Below are 17,851 nucleotides of genomic sequence, written 5' to 3' on the forward strand. Positions count from 1 at the left end.
ATATACGGCGGGGGAACGAAGAGAAGAGCGCGACAGCGACACGGACGGAGCCGCGGACAGCGAGCGAACAGCAGCAGAAAAACCTCCAGCTCCTGCTGACATTTTATATCCCGACACAGCGGCCAAAAAACGGTGCGATTGAGAGGTGAGATGCCGGGAATGATGGATAAAGGCTCGGAGTATTTAGGGAAAGGCCGCTCAAACGGCACCAAGAGTCCGTCCAACGCTTCTAACGGACATTTTTCTGACGAAAGCGGCAGCGACGACGAACACGGCGAGTATAGCCTCGAACAGCCTCCAGTCGCTCCGTATGTGCGCGTTTTGATCGTGAACCTTTGAATCTAACGTCTCCTGTGTTTGTGGCTGTTTTGCAGATGTGGGGATGCGGGTCGGAGCCGATTATCAGGCGACCATCCCGGAGTTCGAGCCCGGTGAGATTTTCCTGGCTTCTACCTGAGTGACGGACGGTGGTAGCCTCGGTACATGAAGACTCCTCACAGCTTCAAACCGTGACCGTAGCGCTGCTGGACAGGCTCGGTCAGGCTTCCACTAGACTTCAAAACGAGTGTTTGGAGGTTTGAGGCTGCAGGAGAAACATGAACCGAGGCTACCTCAACCCCTGACTGCTGCGCACGAATTAGTAGTTAATGAAGATTAATGGAGTTGGTTCGTTTGCATTGCTCTTCTTTATTATCACACGGATTAAAATACTCTCTGTGACACAGTGAGAGTGGACAGCTGTGAGCAATAATAATAAGATTATAACTTTTCAACAAGCAAGTAAATATTATCCAATATTTGACTTTCAGTACCGACACTTTTCTTCTTTGTCATTTCTTTTAGATTTTTTGTGAAAGTTTGCTCAGAGTCTGATACAAACTCTGACAGTTAAAACTGGCCAGTGTTTGTTTTTCACCACAAACTGGACTTTAACATGTCTGTAATAATAATCTGAATCCCTTTGATGCTTTGTGACCAGTACATTTGTCTTGTTTGCAACATTTTACAGTGAGAAAACTGTTTGAAATGTAAAAACCTTCCACAGATTTAGTTTTTTTTCTGATCTAAATCTCAGTCAGAAAACAACCAATAAGAAAATGTAACAATGAGTTTTTGAAGGTTATACTTGTTGAGGACAGTCACTATCAGCTCTACAGCCTCTTTAATTAGGCACGATGACATCAGCAGGGTCGTTTTTCACACCTTCGGTCAGCTGAGTGGAGACAAGTTAACCGTCAAGCTGCTGGACGACGACAGTGATGATATTTGTGTTTCTGGGATGTTTGTTCTCGTTCAGGTTCCACTAAATACTCAGATAAAGACAGCGGGGGGATGCTGGTTTGGTCTCCGTATCACACCATCGTTGACTCCAAATGTAAGTCCACTTCCTGTCCTCCACACACAGCTGCAGTCCTCTATCAGGTTCTCAGACCAGCTGATCTGTGCGCTCTTCCTCCACAGTGGATGAGTACATCGCCATCGCCAAAGAGAAACATGGATACAACGTGGAGCAGGTGGGTCCTCAGACTGAGTCCACATCCAGATTCTGCCCCCGTCCGCTAAAACCTCCTCCAGGGTGTGTTGATCTGAAACATCTGCTGGTGTTTCAGTTTGAACGGAGCCGCTTTAAACGTCGATCAGATGTCATTAGGCTGCTTTCACAGGACGTCGTGATGAATGAAACATGTTGCCGATTCTGCGTCACGTGTTTATTACAGCGCTAAACGTGTTCGTTAGACCACCTCCCAGCGTGACGTGTCTGCCTGAAACTTACAGTACTGCAGATTCCCAAAACACTGTTTCATGTTTCTGTGATGGTTAATCCACCAGCATGTGCCCGCTCTTTAATCAAAATGATATCTTTCATGCTAAAATATCGTTATTGTTGTCATCTATGAATTTTCACATTTACTGTTTTACAAAAAAGCAGAAAAAACAGCAAGAACCTCACTAGAGACAGGAGGGAGACCCCCGCTGACCCTCAGGCAGAGGTTAATGCTTCTAGATCAGAATCTGAGAAAGTCTCCAGACTGAACAGACGACTGAAGGAACGAGGCGTGAAGGGAAGAATAGCTGCTAAGAAGCCGTTATTGAGGCCTGCAAACATCCAAAAACAAGAAAACAAGAAAAATACAAACTTTTAGAAGAATCTGAGTAACACGTGTGTGTGTGTGTGTGTGTCTGTGTGTGTGTGTGTGTTTGCGTGTGTGTCTGTATGTGTGTGTGTGTCTCTGTGTGTGTGTGTGTGTGTCTCTGCGTGTGTGTGTCTCTGTGTCTGTGTGTGTGTGTGTGTGTGTGTCTGTGTGTGTGTCTCCAGGCTCTCGGCATGCTCTTCTGGCACAAACACAACATTGAGAAGTCTCTGGCCGACCTGCCGAACTTCACGCCGTTTCCAGACGAGTGGACGGTGGAGGACAAGGTTCTGTTCGAACAGGCCTTCAGCTTCCACGGGAAGAGCTTCCATCGCATCCAGCAGATGGTAAACAGGCCGCCAGAGACCAGTCAGTCCGTCTGTGTGGACAGTGTCATCATGACACTGTAATCACAGAGAGGAAAGTAACTGAGTACATGTACTCACATGGATTCATTTCAATAACTGTTCAAACGATCGAGCAGGTCCAGCAAAGAACCAGAACTTTATTTTCTTCTTTCCTCTCCCATCAATCAATCTGGAGACCCCCTGGAGGGGCTCGATCCATAGGTTGGGAACCACAGCTGTATGTAAGGTAGATGAAATGGTAGCTGGACGCGTTTTCATCGAGCTTCTCTGAATCTGAACCGTCACTGACGCTTACACGGTGGAGCTGCCATGAAGGCATCATGTGGGTTCAGACAGAGAGCAGGGGCTCGAACCGCCGACTGTTAAATGAACCGATCATAGTCAGTCATAGGAGAGGTTTACTGCACAACGAGTACTTTTACTGCTGATGTTTGAGTACATGAAGCTCGTTGGTAGTAAATGTTGACTTTTATTGTGTCTCATTCAGTTACCGGACAAATCCATCTCCAGTCTGGTGAAGTACTACTACTCCTGGAAGAAGACTCGCTCCAGAACGAGTCTGATGGACCGGCAGGCTCGCAAACTGGCCAACAGGAGCAACCAGGACGACAGGTAGGACTCGCCGATCAGTGCAGACACCTGCCGGGGACCAGGACAGACTGTGAGGAGGTCTGAGAGCCTCACCTGCAGAGTCTCACCTCCACACTGACCGGGTTGTCATTCGTGCATGTGAACAGCAGATGGTGCTGAAGCTCTGCTGATGTGTCCCGGTGTTACTGTTCAGTTGGTGTTAGTTGGACTGAGGCTTCAGGTGAGAGGCACCTGCTGCTCTGCTATTGGTCAGATCTCAGCTGGGGCTCCATTTCACACTGAACACTCGAGGGTCTGTAGTTTTTTCATGCTGAAGGAGACGCTGAATGAAGTACTCTGAAAACGTTCTGCAGTAAAAGTACTTGCTTTCTGCAGAGGCTGATGGTGGACACTGCTGTCCCACAATGCAATGCACAAAGGAAGTGGAGGAGCTGATCTTAGCAGAAACAGCCCGTCGTCTCGTGTCTCCTAAAGTCGCAGTGTGACATCTGACAGAACATTTCTTCTGTCAGTCTAAATGTAGATGTGTCGTAGCTGAGGGCGATACAGTCTGACCGGGGGGACACAGCACAGACCCTCAAACTGTCCACCCACTCTTGTCCAAAGGTGTCAGCTTGTTCCAGAAGGGAGGAGTTCTGCAGACAGGACGCCTCGCGTGTCCTCGGGCTGTCCACTGCAGCAGGTCACATGGTTCTGTGTTGTCAGGAGCGACAGGTCTCAAAGCACAGACCTGACGGTGATGATGCAGGCAGGGACGGCGGTCTGCCGAGGACTGCAGGCTGGCAGGACGGACGCTGAACGGCGAGCTTTTACTGTCTGTGGGGAAATTTGATGTTTTCACGTCACACATGACACAGAAATGCAGTAAACATGAGACTCAGAGCTTACAGGAAAAGAACAGAACGAAAAGTCGACTCGATTCAGCTCAAATGTCCGGTGCAGCCCTGCAGACCAGAATCCTTCATCATGTCTGCTTCTTCTTCTGTGGTTTGACAGCAGGTGTCTGTTTTGGGATCTCGACTTGTTGTTGTTGTTGTGAAAAAAATGAATTTTTTGGCTTGTTGTTGCCATAGTGATGAGGAGATGGAGGAGGCCAATCCCATTGAAGCCAATGACAGCGACTACGACCCCAACAAGGAAACCAAGAAAGAGGTACGTGGACACACCTGGACCGTTTCTCTAACATGTTCTCACAAACAGGAAATACACGCTGTCGAATTAATCAGAGGAAAAAACACCAAACAACACCCTTTACAAAAATGTACGTATTAGACACGAAACCCAAAAGAAACGATGAATTAGCAAAGAAATGTCTCAAATACAGCCGTTTATTCCTACGACAGATGAATCCATAATCTTTCAGCTATTTCATCTACAAAATATGAGGATAAAGACTCGAAGCTGCTCGTGACTCTGAGCAGAAGTCAAACCTCCTTGATGAAGGTTCTGATGTTCGCGCTGTTTCACAGACGTGTCGGTTCAGAAATGTGTTGCTGTTATTTTGTCCACCCCCTGTATACCAACGATGGCTGAATAACAGAAGCACGGCAGCGCCACAGTTTACGTCCTCCACGACAATCACAGTGTGTTTGTCGGTAAACGGATCGGCTGCTCTGAAGTCAGCCGACTGACGGTCGACTGAGCAGTAAAGTGACCCGACGCTGCCGCTAGTGACGACCATCGACTTCAGTCCACAGACCAAACTCTTTTCATGTAAAACCGGATCAGTACGGAGGCTCGGAGGGGACAAAGTTACAAAAAAACCTGAATACATCAGCAAACAACACTGGAAATGATTTGAATAATTATGAACTAATTGTAAATCGTACTAATCGATGTAAAATAAAATGTGGGAACATGGAGGAAAAGGAAGCGTTGTGTTAGGAAACCAAGAAGTAAAATAAAAGTTTGAAGTTTGAAGTAAGAGAAACTAATTTATTGTATGAACTGAAACTTTAAACAGTTTATTTGTTGATGTTTTGAGATGTTTGACTTGTCTGATGATCCTCTGAATCTGCAGAACCAGGTGGAGCCGGTGGTACCGGGCGCAAAGGTGGCTTTGGGCCGGCGGGAGCACCAGACCCTGCAACACCGACACCACCAGCGCTCTCGCTGCCGCCCCCCCAAAGGCATGTACCTGACCCAGGAGGACGTGGTGGCTGTGTCCTGCAGCGCCTCCGCGGCCAACACCCTCCTCCGTCAGCTGGACATGGAGCTGGTGTCCCTCAAGAGACAGGTAGGGGGCTCTACAACCTCCTCCACCGTCAGGACTCACATCTCTGGAGGGATCCCGATCCGGTTTTTAGCCTGTGTTTGTTTGCTCTGTGTCCTGCAGCTGCTGAAGATGTGCAGCTGTCAGACAGGCTGGAACTCATCACGAACTGTTCGCTGATGAAGCAGGAAAAAACTGAAACATTATAAAATGGTCCTGGTCCTCCTGCCAGACTGGTTCCTCACACTGAAGCATCGAAACAGAACAAACTGAACCAGGTTCAGCTTCAGTGTTAGCGCTGTTAGTTCTTCATCAGCACATGTTTGTTGAGACTGAAGCTTCAAACAGTCTCACCACGCCGTCCATGTAAAGCTGTTCTGCAGCGTCTGATCCGTCACACTCAGACTTTAGAACTGGTCTCGAGGACGTTGTGGTGACACAGTTTTGTCTTCAGGTGTTCGATAGTGTGAATAAATACACTGAAGACACTCAGATCAGTGCAGCACCAATAAACTGCCACATGGCATGGGCTTAGCATTAGCATGCTAACGTTAGCACGTTGCTGTTAGCACATTTAGCATCAGCATATTGGCATTTCACGTAAAGATCGTCATGTGTATTTATTCTACTGAAGCAGACGTCGTTGACAGTGACTCACCAGACGGAAACCAAACTGAACCCTCCTGGGATGTGGACTGGCTGCTCTGAAATGTTTGAGCCCAGGTGAAAGCCCTCAGGTGTTGCAATGAGTCGTCCTGTGTGATGCCTGTCTGTATTCCTGGTCTGCCTGGGCTGTACTGCCACCTGCTGGTGACACCTGTAGGGAATCAGAGACAAAAGGACACAAGAGTCAGACAAGTGTTTTCTGTGTTTTCTGAGAGTTTTGTGGAAGCTGAGTGTTTCCGTGTCGTTCTTCAGGTGCAGAATGCCAAACAGATGAACAGCGGACTGAAACACATGTTGGAGTCCGGGATCGAAGAGTTCCGGCTGCCTGAGGTACAAACGCTCTGCAGATCCTCCTCTTCCTCTTCACACCTCAACAGTAAACGTGTCTCACATATAATGATGTTTTCCCTCTTTATTCCTGCAGTGTAACCAGAAGGTGAACGCCCGCTGGACCACCGACGAGCAGCTCCTGGCTGTTCAAGGTGAGCTTCATCAGTTTGTAGTAACAGCAGGGGGCCAGGTGACAGGAGCTGAAATCCAGCAAACCACACCTAATGAAGGACTTCCTCGCTGTTTTACCAAACGCAGCTAAAAGAAATAGCAGATAAAACCTCTCTCAGTAGCTCATTTTTCTTCATCTGCTGCGTGTTTTGGTGCCAGTTTCAGAATCGGTTGAAATCTGTGTCGTTCTTCAGGTGTCAGGAAATACGGGAAAGACTTCCAGGCCATCGCCGACGTCATCGGGAACAAGACGGTGGGCCAGGTGAAGAACTTCTTTGTGAACTATCGGCGGCGGTTCAACCTGGACGAGGTGCTGCAGGAGTGGGAGGCCGAACAGGGGACGCGAGCTCCCAACGGAGACAGCGCCACCTCTGGAGAGGAGGGGAAGAACAGCTCCACCACTCCGTCAGGGAAGAGCACCGACGAAGAGGACGAAGAGGTGAGACGTTTCACTTCGTACGCTGTAGATGTGAGCAGACGGTGCAGAGTCTTCGTGTTGGATCTGTTCTTTATGTCATAATAGCTTCACCGTCCTCAGATCAGTTCCAGTCCATCAGTTTCAGATGGATTTGCTTCCTTCAGGCAGACGCTGGTTTCCCTCCAGAGATAAAACACTACAGTCAACATTCAGTTTACCTGCTTTGTTACGTCATCCCATAATAATGCTAAAGCTAATTTTGGTTCCGAAATACTTTAAAAATGACCAAATTCACATCATCCACTTCACAGCGTCCATGTTTGTTTGACACTTTCAGTTTAATCTTTCGTGAGAAAAGCTTCAGTGTGAAACGTTTTCCTGCGTCTGTGATCTGAAAACCTCACACACCCTCATTTCACATCCTGCTGAAGCGATCGCAGCGATCTGAGGATCTGAGACGTGATGTTTATTGCACATGTAGTCAAGTTTGATCAGCAGAGCATCGACCCTCTCAGAGCAGGTGATGCTGAGCTGCCACAGGTGTGTCTGGGACAAAGCAGAGGGTGGTGTTTCCTTCTCAGATTGGCTAATTTGAAGAGTTCTTGGAAGCCTGAAGTGGAAAAACTCTTCCAGATTAGAGCCGACTGACCCTCCAGGCTTTAAGAGACAGTTTTTTATCTGAATATTTCCTGTAATGAGGCAGAATCAATGTGAATGATGCAGACTCACACAGGTAATTATAGCCCCGCCCTCTCCTCTCTGCAGGGTCAGGTGACCTCAGGTGCGTCTCCCGCTGCTTCCTCTGCTTCTTCAGCTCCGATTCCAGTGACGTCCAGCGCCTCCTCCTCCCTCCACCAGCCCCCTCCCCTCCTGCGGCCCTCCCTCCCGGCCACGCCCTCCCTGCACCGTCAGCCCCCGCCCCTCCAACAACAGGCCCGCTTCCTGCAGCCCCGCCCCACCCTGCAGCAGCCTCCGCCTCTCATCCGCCCCTCCAACCCACTGCCCCCTCGCCTTAATCCGCGCCCACCCATGACCCTCTGCGGTAACCCCGGGGGATCAGGTCCAAGCTCCGCCCAGCAGCCGCCCGGCTTGGCCGTCCACCAATCAGAGACGGCCTCGTCTTCGTCCCTCCACTAACGAACGTCGAGTTTGTGTTGAAGAGACAGAAGAAAGAAAATATTCAGTCTGAGGCCGTCTGCTGCGTTCAGGTCCCGTGGGAAACCTGAGCGACTTCATTCTTCACAAGGACGACAGCGATTCTTTCACGGCTTCAGCTTTTCTACTCTCGTCACGCCTGAACATGAAGCTGACAAGCCGAGTTTTTACTATTTGCTGAGCAGTATTTTATGGGTTAAAGTCGGTCTTTCCCACAGGACTTACATGCAGCGTACCTGCTCGGTTTTAAAATCTTCGTTTTGTAAATGTTTGACAAGAAGTCATTCAGTCTTTATTTAAGCAGACATGTGGCGTCCCACAGGGTTCAGTTTTGGGTCTCGCATCAGTTTGGCTCCACTTGGCCATAATGCACTACCTGTAAAACATTTCAGAGCCAGTGATTCACTCTAAGAAGCCGCCAGATACTGAAAGCTGGATGTTGCGTTATTTTCTACAGCCAAATTAATCTGAAAGTGTAAAATTACTTTAAACTTGAATAGTTGTTATTTCTCACATTAAGACATTGATGATTTTATTGATTTCATCTTTTCTGAGTTGTCTTGAAGCTCCACCTTCCAGGTTTCACTACACGTGTTCTTTCTGAGACTCTGCTGCCTTTTGTGTTACTCAACCCTCCCGTCGACTGGTCGGTCCACCACGCTGGATCGTTCTAGAACAGACTGGAAGTGCTGGCTGTGCTGATGTGCAATCTGGAAAACATTAACCTGCTCCCCAGAGGATGACCCTTCAGATTAAAATGAGCCCATGATTTTTCCTGCAGGACAAACTGTTTAGCTGCACCACAGGTAAGACAGGTCAGTCCTCAGGAGCCTGGACTCAGCGGCAGCAGGACTTCACTAAACGCTGGATTCAAGAATCCAGAATCACAAATTTGCCAAAAGGCTTTACAGTTCAACTGCAGGGCCCGAAAGTCTGGATTTGAAGTCTAATGTCAACAGCTCTCATGTGCAGACCAAAAACCGGAAACACGTCCGTCCCTCAATGCTTTGACTTCCGCTCTTTGTCTCTGACTGAAGACATAAATCTTTAAAAACGACTCACAAATATCTGCTCACCGTAGTTTCTATCAGGCAGACAGCAGGAAACACAGCATCTGTTGGGACTACTTTCAGCGGCGGATGAATCCACATTGTGTGCTGTAGTGTGTGTGTGTGTGTGTGTGTGTGTGTGTGTGTGTGTGTGTGAGTGATGAAGGGACAGTGAGGTTCGCTGATGTGTTTTAATGGAGCTCAGAGGAAGAAGATCCATCAGGCTGTGATAACTGTTAGCAGTTAGCAGTTAGCATTCACTGCTAGTTTAAGTCTGAACATGAGATTTGATGACAAGATAAAAAATATCACCAGACTGAACTGGTCCATCCCAGTTTATATGATCTGTTGTCACCAACATGGCGGCGTGTCCATGGTAACAGATGGTAATGAGGTCAGTGTTGAGTACAGTAGCAGTAAACAGGAACGTGTACAATTTGATGTCTGAGTGATTGACAACCTGCTGTCGTCCAATCAGCTGTCAGTAACTCATTCGCTCTGTGACGAACAGCTGCAGCACATCTGCCGTTAAGATGATTTGATGCTTCGCCCTGACGTCCTGCAGTTGGTGACGTCGTCTGTAAAATGTCTCCGTCAGCCAGTGAAAACTTTCCTCGCTCTTCTTTTCTGTCTCCTGCTGTTGGTTTGAGTTTTCAGTCGCTGTCGTTTCTCCACATGTTGAAGATTCATTTTGAAACTAAAAACTTCTGGAGCTCCAGATGTGCCGTCATCTGCCTTTTCATTATTTATTCTTCTTCCTCCTCCTGGTGCTACCACTACGGACTGGGTGTAAAAAATCATTGTGAAAGTGCTCTTAATGCTCCAACATGTACCACGGCGTTAAATGTAACTGGAATCATAGAGTCATAGTCCTTTGAGTTTTAGTAGAACGTGTAAACTGTTGCTGTAAACATGAAGCTGCTGACATGTTTCTCTGAGGTTGTCATTAAAAACCACATTCGTACCATCGGACTGACAGCAGATCTGTCCTCGCTGGTCTTCTGTCTGTGTGGAGTTCAGTTTGTCTTCCCACACTTTCCAACGCTGCTGGATTCAAAAAGCAGATCAAGAGGCTGCAGAGGAGGATCACACTGACTGCAGAGGGGTACCTAATAAAGTGGACACTGAATGCTGTGAAGTTAACTACTTTACTTTCTGCACTACATCTCAGAGGTGAATATTGTACTTTTTACTTCCCTCCTTTCACTCATTTGGCATCATGTGTACTTGTACTTCTGGAGTATATTTTGATGATGTTGTACACATTACTTCATCTTTTAAATATTCCAGGTTACTTTAATATCATATTTCATGAACATGTCATTTACTTTGTGTGAAAATGAATGAATTAACGGACAGCCTGCCTGCTCACTGCAGTGGAGAACAGAATGAAACCATAAACCGGCTCACGGATCGATAATGATCGATCGATGATGAATCCTGCAGTTGTGTACTGAGCTGGCTGTGAGGGGTTTCTGGTCTTCGGCCTCTGATGAAGGTCTCGCTGATGTTTCCTCGTGTTCACATGAAGCTGGCTCAGCGGCAGCAGGTTTCTGATGTTAAGTCACTTCCTGCTCTTCTGGTTTCCTCTTCCGCTGCTGCCGCTTTATCGACCACAGATAATCGATAGTGATCAGCAGCATCGATGCGGCGCGGCTGCAGGCTGCAGGTGTTCGCAGGTGTTCGCGGGGATTTCACTCGTTCGTCAGATCTGCGCGGTGAGAGAACAGGACCCCGGGTCCTGGTCCGTCCCCCGGGTCCTGGTCCGCCCCCCTTCTGTCTGTGCGAAGTGAAAGTGAAGCCGCTTCGCTCCTCAGCGGGAACGTCGGCAGTCTGAAGCTGATCAGAGGGTCAAACTCGAGCTGGTCCAGGTGGAAACGGTCGTTTCAGGTGTTCGGAAGCTGTAAAACGGTCCTCAGGTGAGTTCAGGGTCGGTTTAACAGACAGAAAGCAGCGGTGGGGGGGAATCCCCCCCCAGCGCCCAACACTTTAGCGTTGTTCTCTGCGGCTGCTTCATCGCCCTGATGATGATGATGATGATGATGCTTGTTATCAATAATTTAAAGTATAGCCGCGAACACCTGCACACGCATCATCAGCACGTGCACATGAGTACTTTTACTTTGACACTTGAAGTAATTTTCGCTGACAATACTTCAGTACTTTTACTGCAGTGAGGTGTTAATGCAGTACTTTTACTGCAGTGAGGTGTTAATGCAGTACTTCTAGGTTCTTTCACATGAATGTTAAACTGTGATTAATGCAGGAACTTTAATGAGACTTGATGTTTTACTTCTTCCATGAACTCTGAACTTCAGCTGTGACTGACGTTGTTTTTACAATCTGCATGATGTAAATCTACAAATTAAATGAGTTTGTTTTACCAGAAAAACGTGGAAGTGTGATGTTAATGTGTAGCCCTGAGTACTGCCTGCAGGTCATTACTGCACCAGTACTGCCTCCACCAATCAGAGGGTAGGACTCTATGTAGCCTGTGAGGCAAAGAACAGGGAAACAGGTCATCCAGCTCAGAGTGTGTCTGAGACAAACTGAAATCGTGCAACGTGCAAAGACGAGATGTGGAGAACAAAGCTGAGTAAATAGTTAATATCAGTGAGGGGTGTCTGTCAGGCTCATTTTCCTTTTAGACTTCATAAAACTTTTTAAATTACTGAATTATCATAAAATATATCTACGGGTTTGTTAATGCACAATTTAAAACAGTTTAATCTTGATTAACAAAGAACATCAGGTCTTTACATCACTGTATGATGTGTTCAGTCGCCCTCCTGCAGACTCATGGCAGCAGCAGACACGAAGCTGGGAGGATCGAAGGAGTCCAGTTTGCAGTCTGAGGAGTCTGTGAGGTCTGAGGAGTCCAGGCTATGGTCAGAGGAGTCCAGGATGAGGTCTACAGGCCCCGTGGGGTCCTGGGAGTCGGAACTGACGTCCATCCAGCACTCCCTGAAGTTTGTGTCGACGCTGAAGGAGGAGTTTGTTTGTCCCGTCTGCAGAGGAGTCGTGCTCAACCCTCAGCAGAACTCCTGTGGACACATCTACTGCTTCCGCTGTCTCCAAGGACTGCTGTAGGAGCCAGTCCACCTTAAAACACATGCACACTGACACAGTCCACCTTAAAACACATGCACATTGACACAGTCCACCTTAAAACACATTCACACTGACACAGTCCACCTTAAAACACATTCACACTGACACAGTCCACCTTAAAACACATGCACACTGACACAGTCCACCTTAAAACACACTCACACTGTCAGTCTGAAGCACCTTAAAACACACTCAGACTGACACAGTCCACCTTAAAACACATTCACACTGACACAGTCCACCTTAAAACACATGCGCACTGACACAGTCCACCTTAAAACACACTCACACTGACACAGTCCACCTTAAAACACACTCAGACTGACACAGTCCACCTTAAAACACGTGCACACTGACACAGTCCACCTTAAAACACACTCACACTGACAGTTTGGAGCACCTTAAAGGCAGGTCGTACCTGGCAGGTACCTGAACCCGTGGGACTGGTGTTCAGACTCAGTCCTCTCTGGTGGTTTGGGTCGGTCGTGGTTTCTCTGTGTGAACGTCGGTCTGCTTTGTGTTTCAGGGACAGCTCCTCACCGGCCGGTCCAGTGTGTCCAGTGGACGGAGCTGTGATCAAAGCAGCCGAGGTCAGAACCAGAGAACCTCACAGTCACACAGCAGCGTTCCTCCGTTCAGGGACATTTCAGGGAACTGAAAATACGTTCCAGTGGTTTCATTTTCACTTAAACGACCACTCGTTATGTATTCAGTGGCAGCTCCTTCATGGGCAGATGTCCAAAACATCTTATGATAAACTGGACTGTGTGTTGTGTGTGAGGGTGCAGGATGCTGATCCGGCTCAGCCTATAGTGTCAGAAACATTAGCATTACCTGCAGAGGCCGTGTGTGACCCACCTGTTGTCATAGGTGTGTGGTGCGCTGGCCTCCCATTGGTCCTGACTGGACGTCAGCCTGGAAACACATCGCCGTCTGTCAAAGTCTAAGTCTAAGTTTAAACAGAGTCTAATCAGGAGTTTTATCTCTGCAGGTTTTCCAGGACAACTGCTGCAAACGAGAAATCTCCAATTTAGAAGTGTACTGCACCAACTTCCCAGCATGCACCTCTGTGGTCACATTACAGCATCTGCAGGTTGACTATGACCCGACGGTTCTGTCTGACTCATGTTTAATGGCTTATTGTGTGAATATCACTCTTCACGAGGATACGCCAGCACAGCACCAGCTGGGGGATAAACTCCACGGTGTAACATGCTTATAGCTGGATGAATCTAAACCCCCCCCATCCACCGGACAAACACATATTAAATCACAGCTTTGTGGTTTGAGTCTTCTCTGTGACACTTCGTCCATCTCTTTGTCCTGTGCAGGAGCACCTGAGGTCGTGTCAGTATGAGCAGCTGCAGTGCTGCAATCCAGGCTGCAGGGTGGTGCTACAGAGGAGATATCTGCAGGAACACCTGACCAACACCTGTCCTCACCGCACGGAGCCCTGCCCGCACTGCCAGCAGCCGCACCGGCTCAGCCTCATCCAGGTAACGTCAGCAGGAAAACGCCGATGATGCACAGGTGGTCCAGTCTGCTGCCTGGTGCTCGTAAGGAAACGAGTCCGGGATTCACTCCAACTGATGTTCTGCTTCTGAGAGAAATTCACACTTTAACTCAAAGTTTCCACTAAAGATACAGCCTGACTCATTCTGCTTTCAGTGTGCTGAAAGGTGGAGTCCTGCTGATGTGCTTGTGTCTCTGTAGGATCATGTGCAGAACTCCTGTCCAGAGGTGGAGGTGGACTGTCCCAACAGCTGCTCCCAGAAGGTTCCCAGACACAAGGTGAGCTCAGCGTCATCACGGGGATCGGCCCACTTTGGCTGAGCTTCAGCACCAAAAGACCCAACATGAGTCCGCTCAGGTCCACGTGAGTCTGAGGACAGTTTGGACTCGAAGCAGCTCCAGTTAGGGTCACTCAGACCAGCTGTAGGCTGAGATTCTGTATTTAACCGGGAGCCAATGGAGCTGCTGAAGGACGGGGGTAAGGTGAGAGGAGGGGGTCTTGGTGATGATGCGGGCTGCAGAGTTTTGAACCAGTTGAAGTTTATGGAGGGACTTGTGAGGGACACCGAAAAGGAGTAAATTACAATAATCAAGACGGGAAGTGACGAGGCTGTGGACCAGGACAGCAGTGGTGTGAGGGGGGAGACAGGGACGGAGACGGTTGATGTTGCATAAATGAAAATAGGCAGACCGGGTAGTGAGCTATCGAGGATGACACCCAGACTCTTAACCTGAGGGGAGGGGGGACACTGTGGAGCTGTCAAAATCGAGGAAGAAACTGTCAGTTTTGGATAGTGATGCTTTGGTACCAACCAGAAGAAGTTCTGTTTTGTTACTGTTAAGTTTGAGGAAGTTAGACGTGAACCAAGATTGACGAGAAGAGGTTTGAAAGGAGGCAGAGACTGAGTGTGTCCGAGTTCAGCTGGCAGAGAGTCCACAGCGTGGGACTCGATCAGCCTCAGTCACAAACCGAGACCTGGGAGGAACCAGCAGGACTTCATCCACAGGTCTTAACGGTCCAGAGGACACAGAGGACACAGACCAGACCAGCAGATCACAGATGTATTCAACGGCAGGAGCATTTAGTGAGTCTAACAGAGATGCAGGCAACGTTTTGTCCCACCTGGAGACGGTAGGGGGAACTCCGGCTGATACCCGGGTGCAGAGCATCGCAGGACGTGTACAGCCTGACAAAAGGGACCTTGTGTACAGATGAACTTGAGCCGGAAGAAACGTGACTGAACGACTTGATCATCAGAACAGAAATGTGCATCAGATATTACGTCTTGAGTCCCAGCAGCCTGCGAACGGACTCCAATGAGAATCAAGCTTTCCACGAAGCCGTCCAATAAGATGGACACTTGAACGGATGTTTGCTGATGCTTGTTTGAACTCTTCTCCTGCAGCTGACGGAGCACCAGGAGTCGTGTCCGGAGGTTCACACCGACTGTTTGTATAAGAGGTTCGGCTGCTGCGTGCAGGTGGGTTCACCTGCGGAAGCAGTCAAACACCTGAGTGACGAGACAAACGGCGTGCCGCACACTCTCTGAACACTGAACTCTCTGTGACGTGTCCTGCAGGGTAAGAGGGGGAAAGTAAAGCTGCATGAAGACGCTGCTGTCAGCCATCACATGCTGCTCGTCCTGAGCAGCAACACTCACCTGGAACAACAGGTACGTCCAGCGAGCTCACCTGACGTTCTGGCTCATAACACATAATAAGATATGAAGACGCTCGCTGAGGTCTTTGATTCGTAGACATTAATCCAACAACACTTTCACTCCAGAGTTACAGCACATATGCACTAAAAATAGGTGATGGACTCCTTTCTCACTGCAGGTGGACGACTTTACCTGTTTACCTGTCTGTTTTTTCTTCTGGTTTAACGTTAAAACAAACAGGGACCAGTAGAACGTTCCTTCTTTATATCCTTTATGAGATGATGTCGATGAGATAGTAACCAGATGACAGTTCTTTCTGATATTGGGCAATTTTTATGAGCCAACGACCAGAACATCAGTGCACATCATCAGCAGCAGCACACCTGAACAGGTGAGCGAGTCGACCCAGGTGTCACGTTTCCATCTCTACCAATCAGAGCCGGAGCTGATAAACTACTGCAGATTGTAGCCTTTCCCACTGCAGACAGGGGCCAGATGTTAGTGGGGGCTGGTGGTCAGAAAGAGGCAGAAATGTTTACCTCAGACTGTCTCCTTGGTCAGGTGGAGGTTCTCCAGGAGGAGGCGCTGCTGAGGCAGCAGGAGGTCCAGACGGACAGTTTAGTTTTCGCCGGTTTGCAGAAGGAAATCAGACTCCTGCTGCAGCAAAACAGCAGCCACGAACACCTCGTCTCCACGGCTCAGGTTCAAACACACTCTGCCTTTTACTGTCACCGTCTGTTCATCTACACCTTCATCGTCTTCATCAGCCAGCGTCAGCGAAGAGTTTTCAGCATTACATTTATCTGAACTACTGACACTAAACACAGATTTCAACTTTTAGCTCCAAACTGTTTTCGTCTTTAAAAACTAATTTTATTTCATCCATAGACCAGAAAGTTCGACTGAGGAAGCAGCTGTCAGTAAACCCCGTTACTTTCTGTCTGTCTGTCTGTCTGTCCGTCTGTGTGGTCAGAGGACTCTGAGCAGGCAGGAGGACATCCTGTCCACCATCCAACTGGAAGTCGGGCAGGTGTCTCGGGGTCTCGGCCCCGGCCTGGAGGAGCTGGAGCAGCTGAGGAAGTCTCTGGATTCTGTGATCGAGGAAGTGTCAGCAACCGAGGCCCTCAAGAAACACCTGGGTAACAACACCTGGAAATGTGGCTCCGTGGAGGTGCTGTGAACGAGTGACTCAGCATTTCTGTTGCTATTTTCAGGAGCTTTGGAGGAGAATCTGAAGCACCAGTCGGGTCTCCTGGACCTTCACGCCGGTCAGCTCAGTCGTAACAAGCAGCACCTGCAGGAGCTCGAGGCCACGTCCTACGACGGCAAACTCATCTGGAAGATCAAGGACTTCAGGGACAGGAGGAAAGCCGAGGTCAGAGGTCAGCCGCCTTGTCTGAGCAGCGTGCCGTTCCACACTGGCCGTTGCGGCTACAAAATGGCCGCCAAGGTCTACCTGAACGGGGACGGGGAGGGAAGAGGGACTCACCTGTCCCTGTATGTTGTCCTGATGCCGGGAGACTTCGATGCTCTGCTGCCGTGGCCCTTCAGACAGACCGTGTCTCTGTCTGTACTGGATCAAAGCGGTGCCGGCAACCACCAGAGCCTCAGCTTCAGACCCGATCCGGCGTCCAAAAGCTTCCAACGACCCGGCGCAGAGTCCGTCAGCAACGTCGCTGTCGGGTTTTCATGCTTCATTCCCCTCAACAGGCTGGAAACTCCCCAGAACGCCGTGTACGTCAACGACGACACGCTGTTTGTCAAAGTGAAGGTGGACATGGTCGGTTTAGAGTGGCTGTGAGAGTTCGTCTGCACATCAACATGCGTGGACGATTCTGTTTTACAAGGTCGCCATCTGGTGGTCATTTCAGGAAGTACAACAACACAGACTGATAGTTTCACTGTGGTCGATGTATTTTTTACCAAAACATCATCAAAAAACTGAAAAGAAGTAAAACAAAAATCTCCTCTTGGTGACTTTAAAGGGGAAAGTTTGGCACTTTCTTTCTCTCTGAGAGTCACATGTTCAGGTTGATCCCACTCTGATGTGATTTTTACCAAAGTACTGAACATTTCCTTTAAGCTTCAGGATCATCTCAGGGATCATTTGATGCGCTCTGACTCACAGATACCGACTGTGGTTGCTAATAATTATTTCATGCCCATTATCTTAAGATGGTTAATGACCTGATTATAACTGTGGGGGCTCAGATCAAGTGATTTGAGTCTGATTCAAGATTCAGTGATTCGGTTATTTATGGATGTGATGATTATCTTTATCTCAAGTTAACAATTAAGTCTATGGAGGAAACATTTGCACTGAAAACATTGTTTGTTATTTAAAGGGGATGATGAACAAACAAGCTGCTGAAGTCCAGGAGCTCGTTTCTACTGTTGTTTTACTGTTCGGTTCTTGTTCCACCAGTCGCCCGAATAATGATGACATGTTACATTTCTGCAAACCACAGATGTGTT

General features: G+C 48.4%; 2 protein-coding genes across 2 annotated transcripts; both read left to right on the forward strand.

The window, feature by feature from the left end:
- Positions 1–82: 82 nt before the first annotated feature.
- On the forward strand, positions 83–10,094 carry rcor3 (REST corepressor 3). The gene is made up of 12 exons (XM_041933230.1): positions 83–274; positions 375–431; positions 1,298–1,375; positions 1,462–1,514; positions 2,318–2,479; positions 2,988–3,112; positions 4,165–4,243; positions 5,112–5,327; positions 6,222–6,299; positions 6,394–6,451; positions 6,665–6,909; positions 7,654–10,094. The coding sequence occupies exons 1-12, from the start codon at positions 151–153 to the stop codon at positions 8,023–8,025; spliced, it is 1,647 nt and encodes a 548-aa protein (XP_041789164.1). The 5' UTR covers positions 83–150; the 3' UTR covers positions 8,026–10,094.
- A 579-nt stretch (positions 10,095–10,673) lies between these two features.
- traf5 (Tnf receptor-associated factor 5) lies at positions 10,674–17,753 on the forward strand. The gene is made up of 11 exons (XM_041932996.1): positions 10,674–11,011; positions 11,874–12,178; positions 12,730–12,793; positions 13,195–13,296; positions 13,535–13,699; positions 13,917–13,994; positions 15,122–15,196; positions 15,296–15,388; positions 15,938–16,078; positions 16,350–16,515; positions 16,591–17,753. The coding sequence occupies exons 2-11, from the start codon at positions 11,892–11,894 to the stop codon at positions 17,175–17,177; spliced, it is 1,758 nt and encodes a 585-aa protein (XP_041788930.1). The 5' UTR covers positions 10,674–11,011; positions 11,874–11,891; the 3' UTR covers positions 17,178–17,753.
- The last annotated feature ends 98 nt before the right edge of the window (positions 17,754–17,851 follow it).

The sequence above is a fragment of the Chelmon rostratus genome, chromosome 3 (assembly GCF_017976325.1).
Source record: "Chelmon rostratus isolate fCheRos1 chromosome 3, fCheRos1.pri, whole genome shotgun sequence".
In the NCBI taxonomy this organism is placed as follows: domain Eukaryota; kingdom Metazoa; phylum Chordata; class Actinopteri; order Chaetodontiformes; family Chaetodontidae; genus Chelmon; species Chelmon rostratus.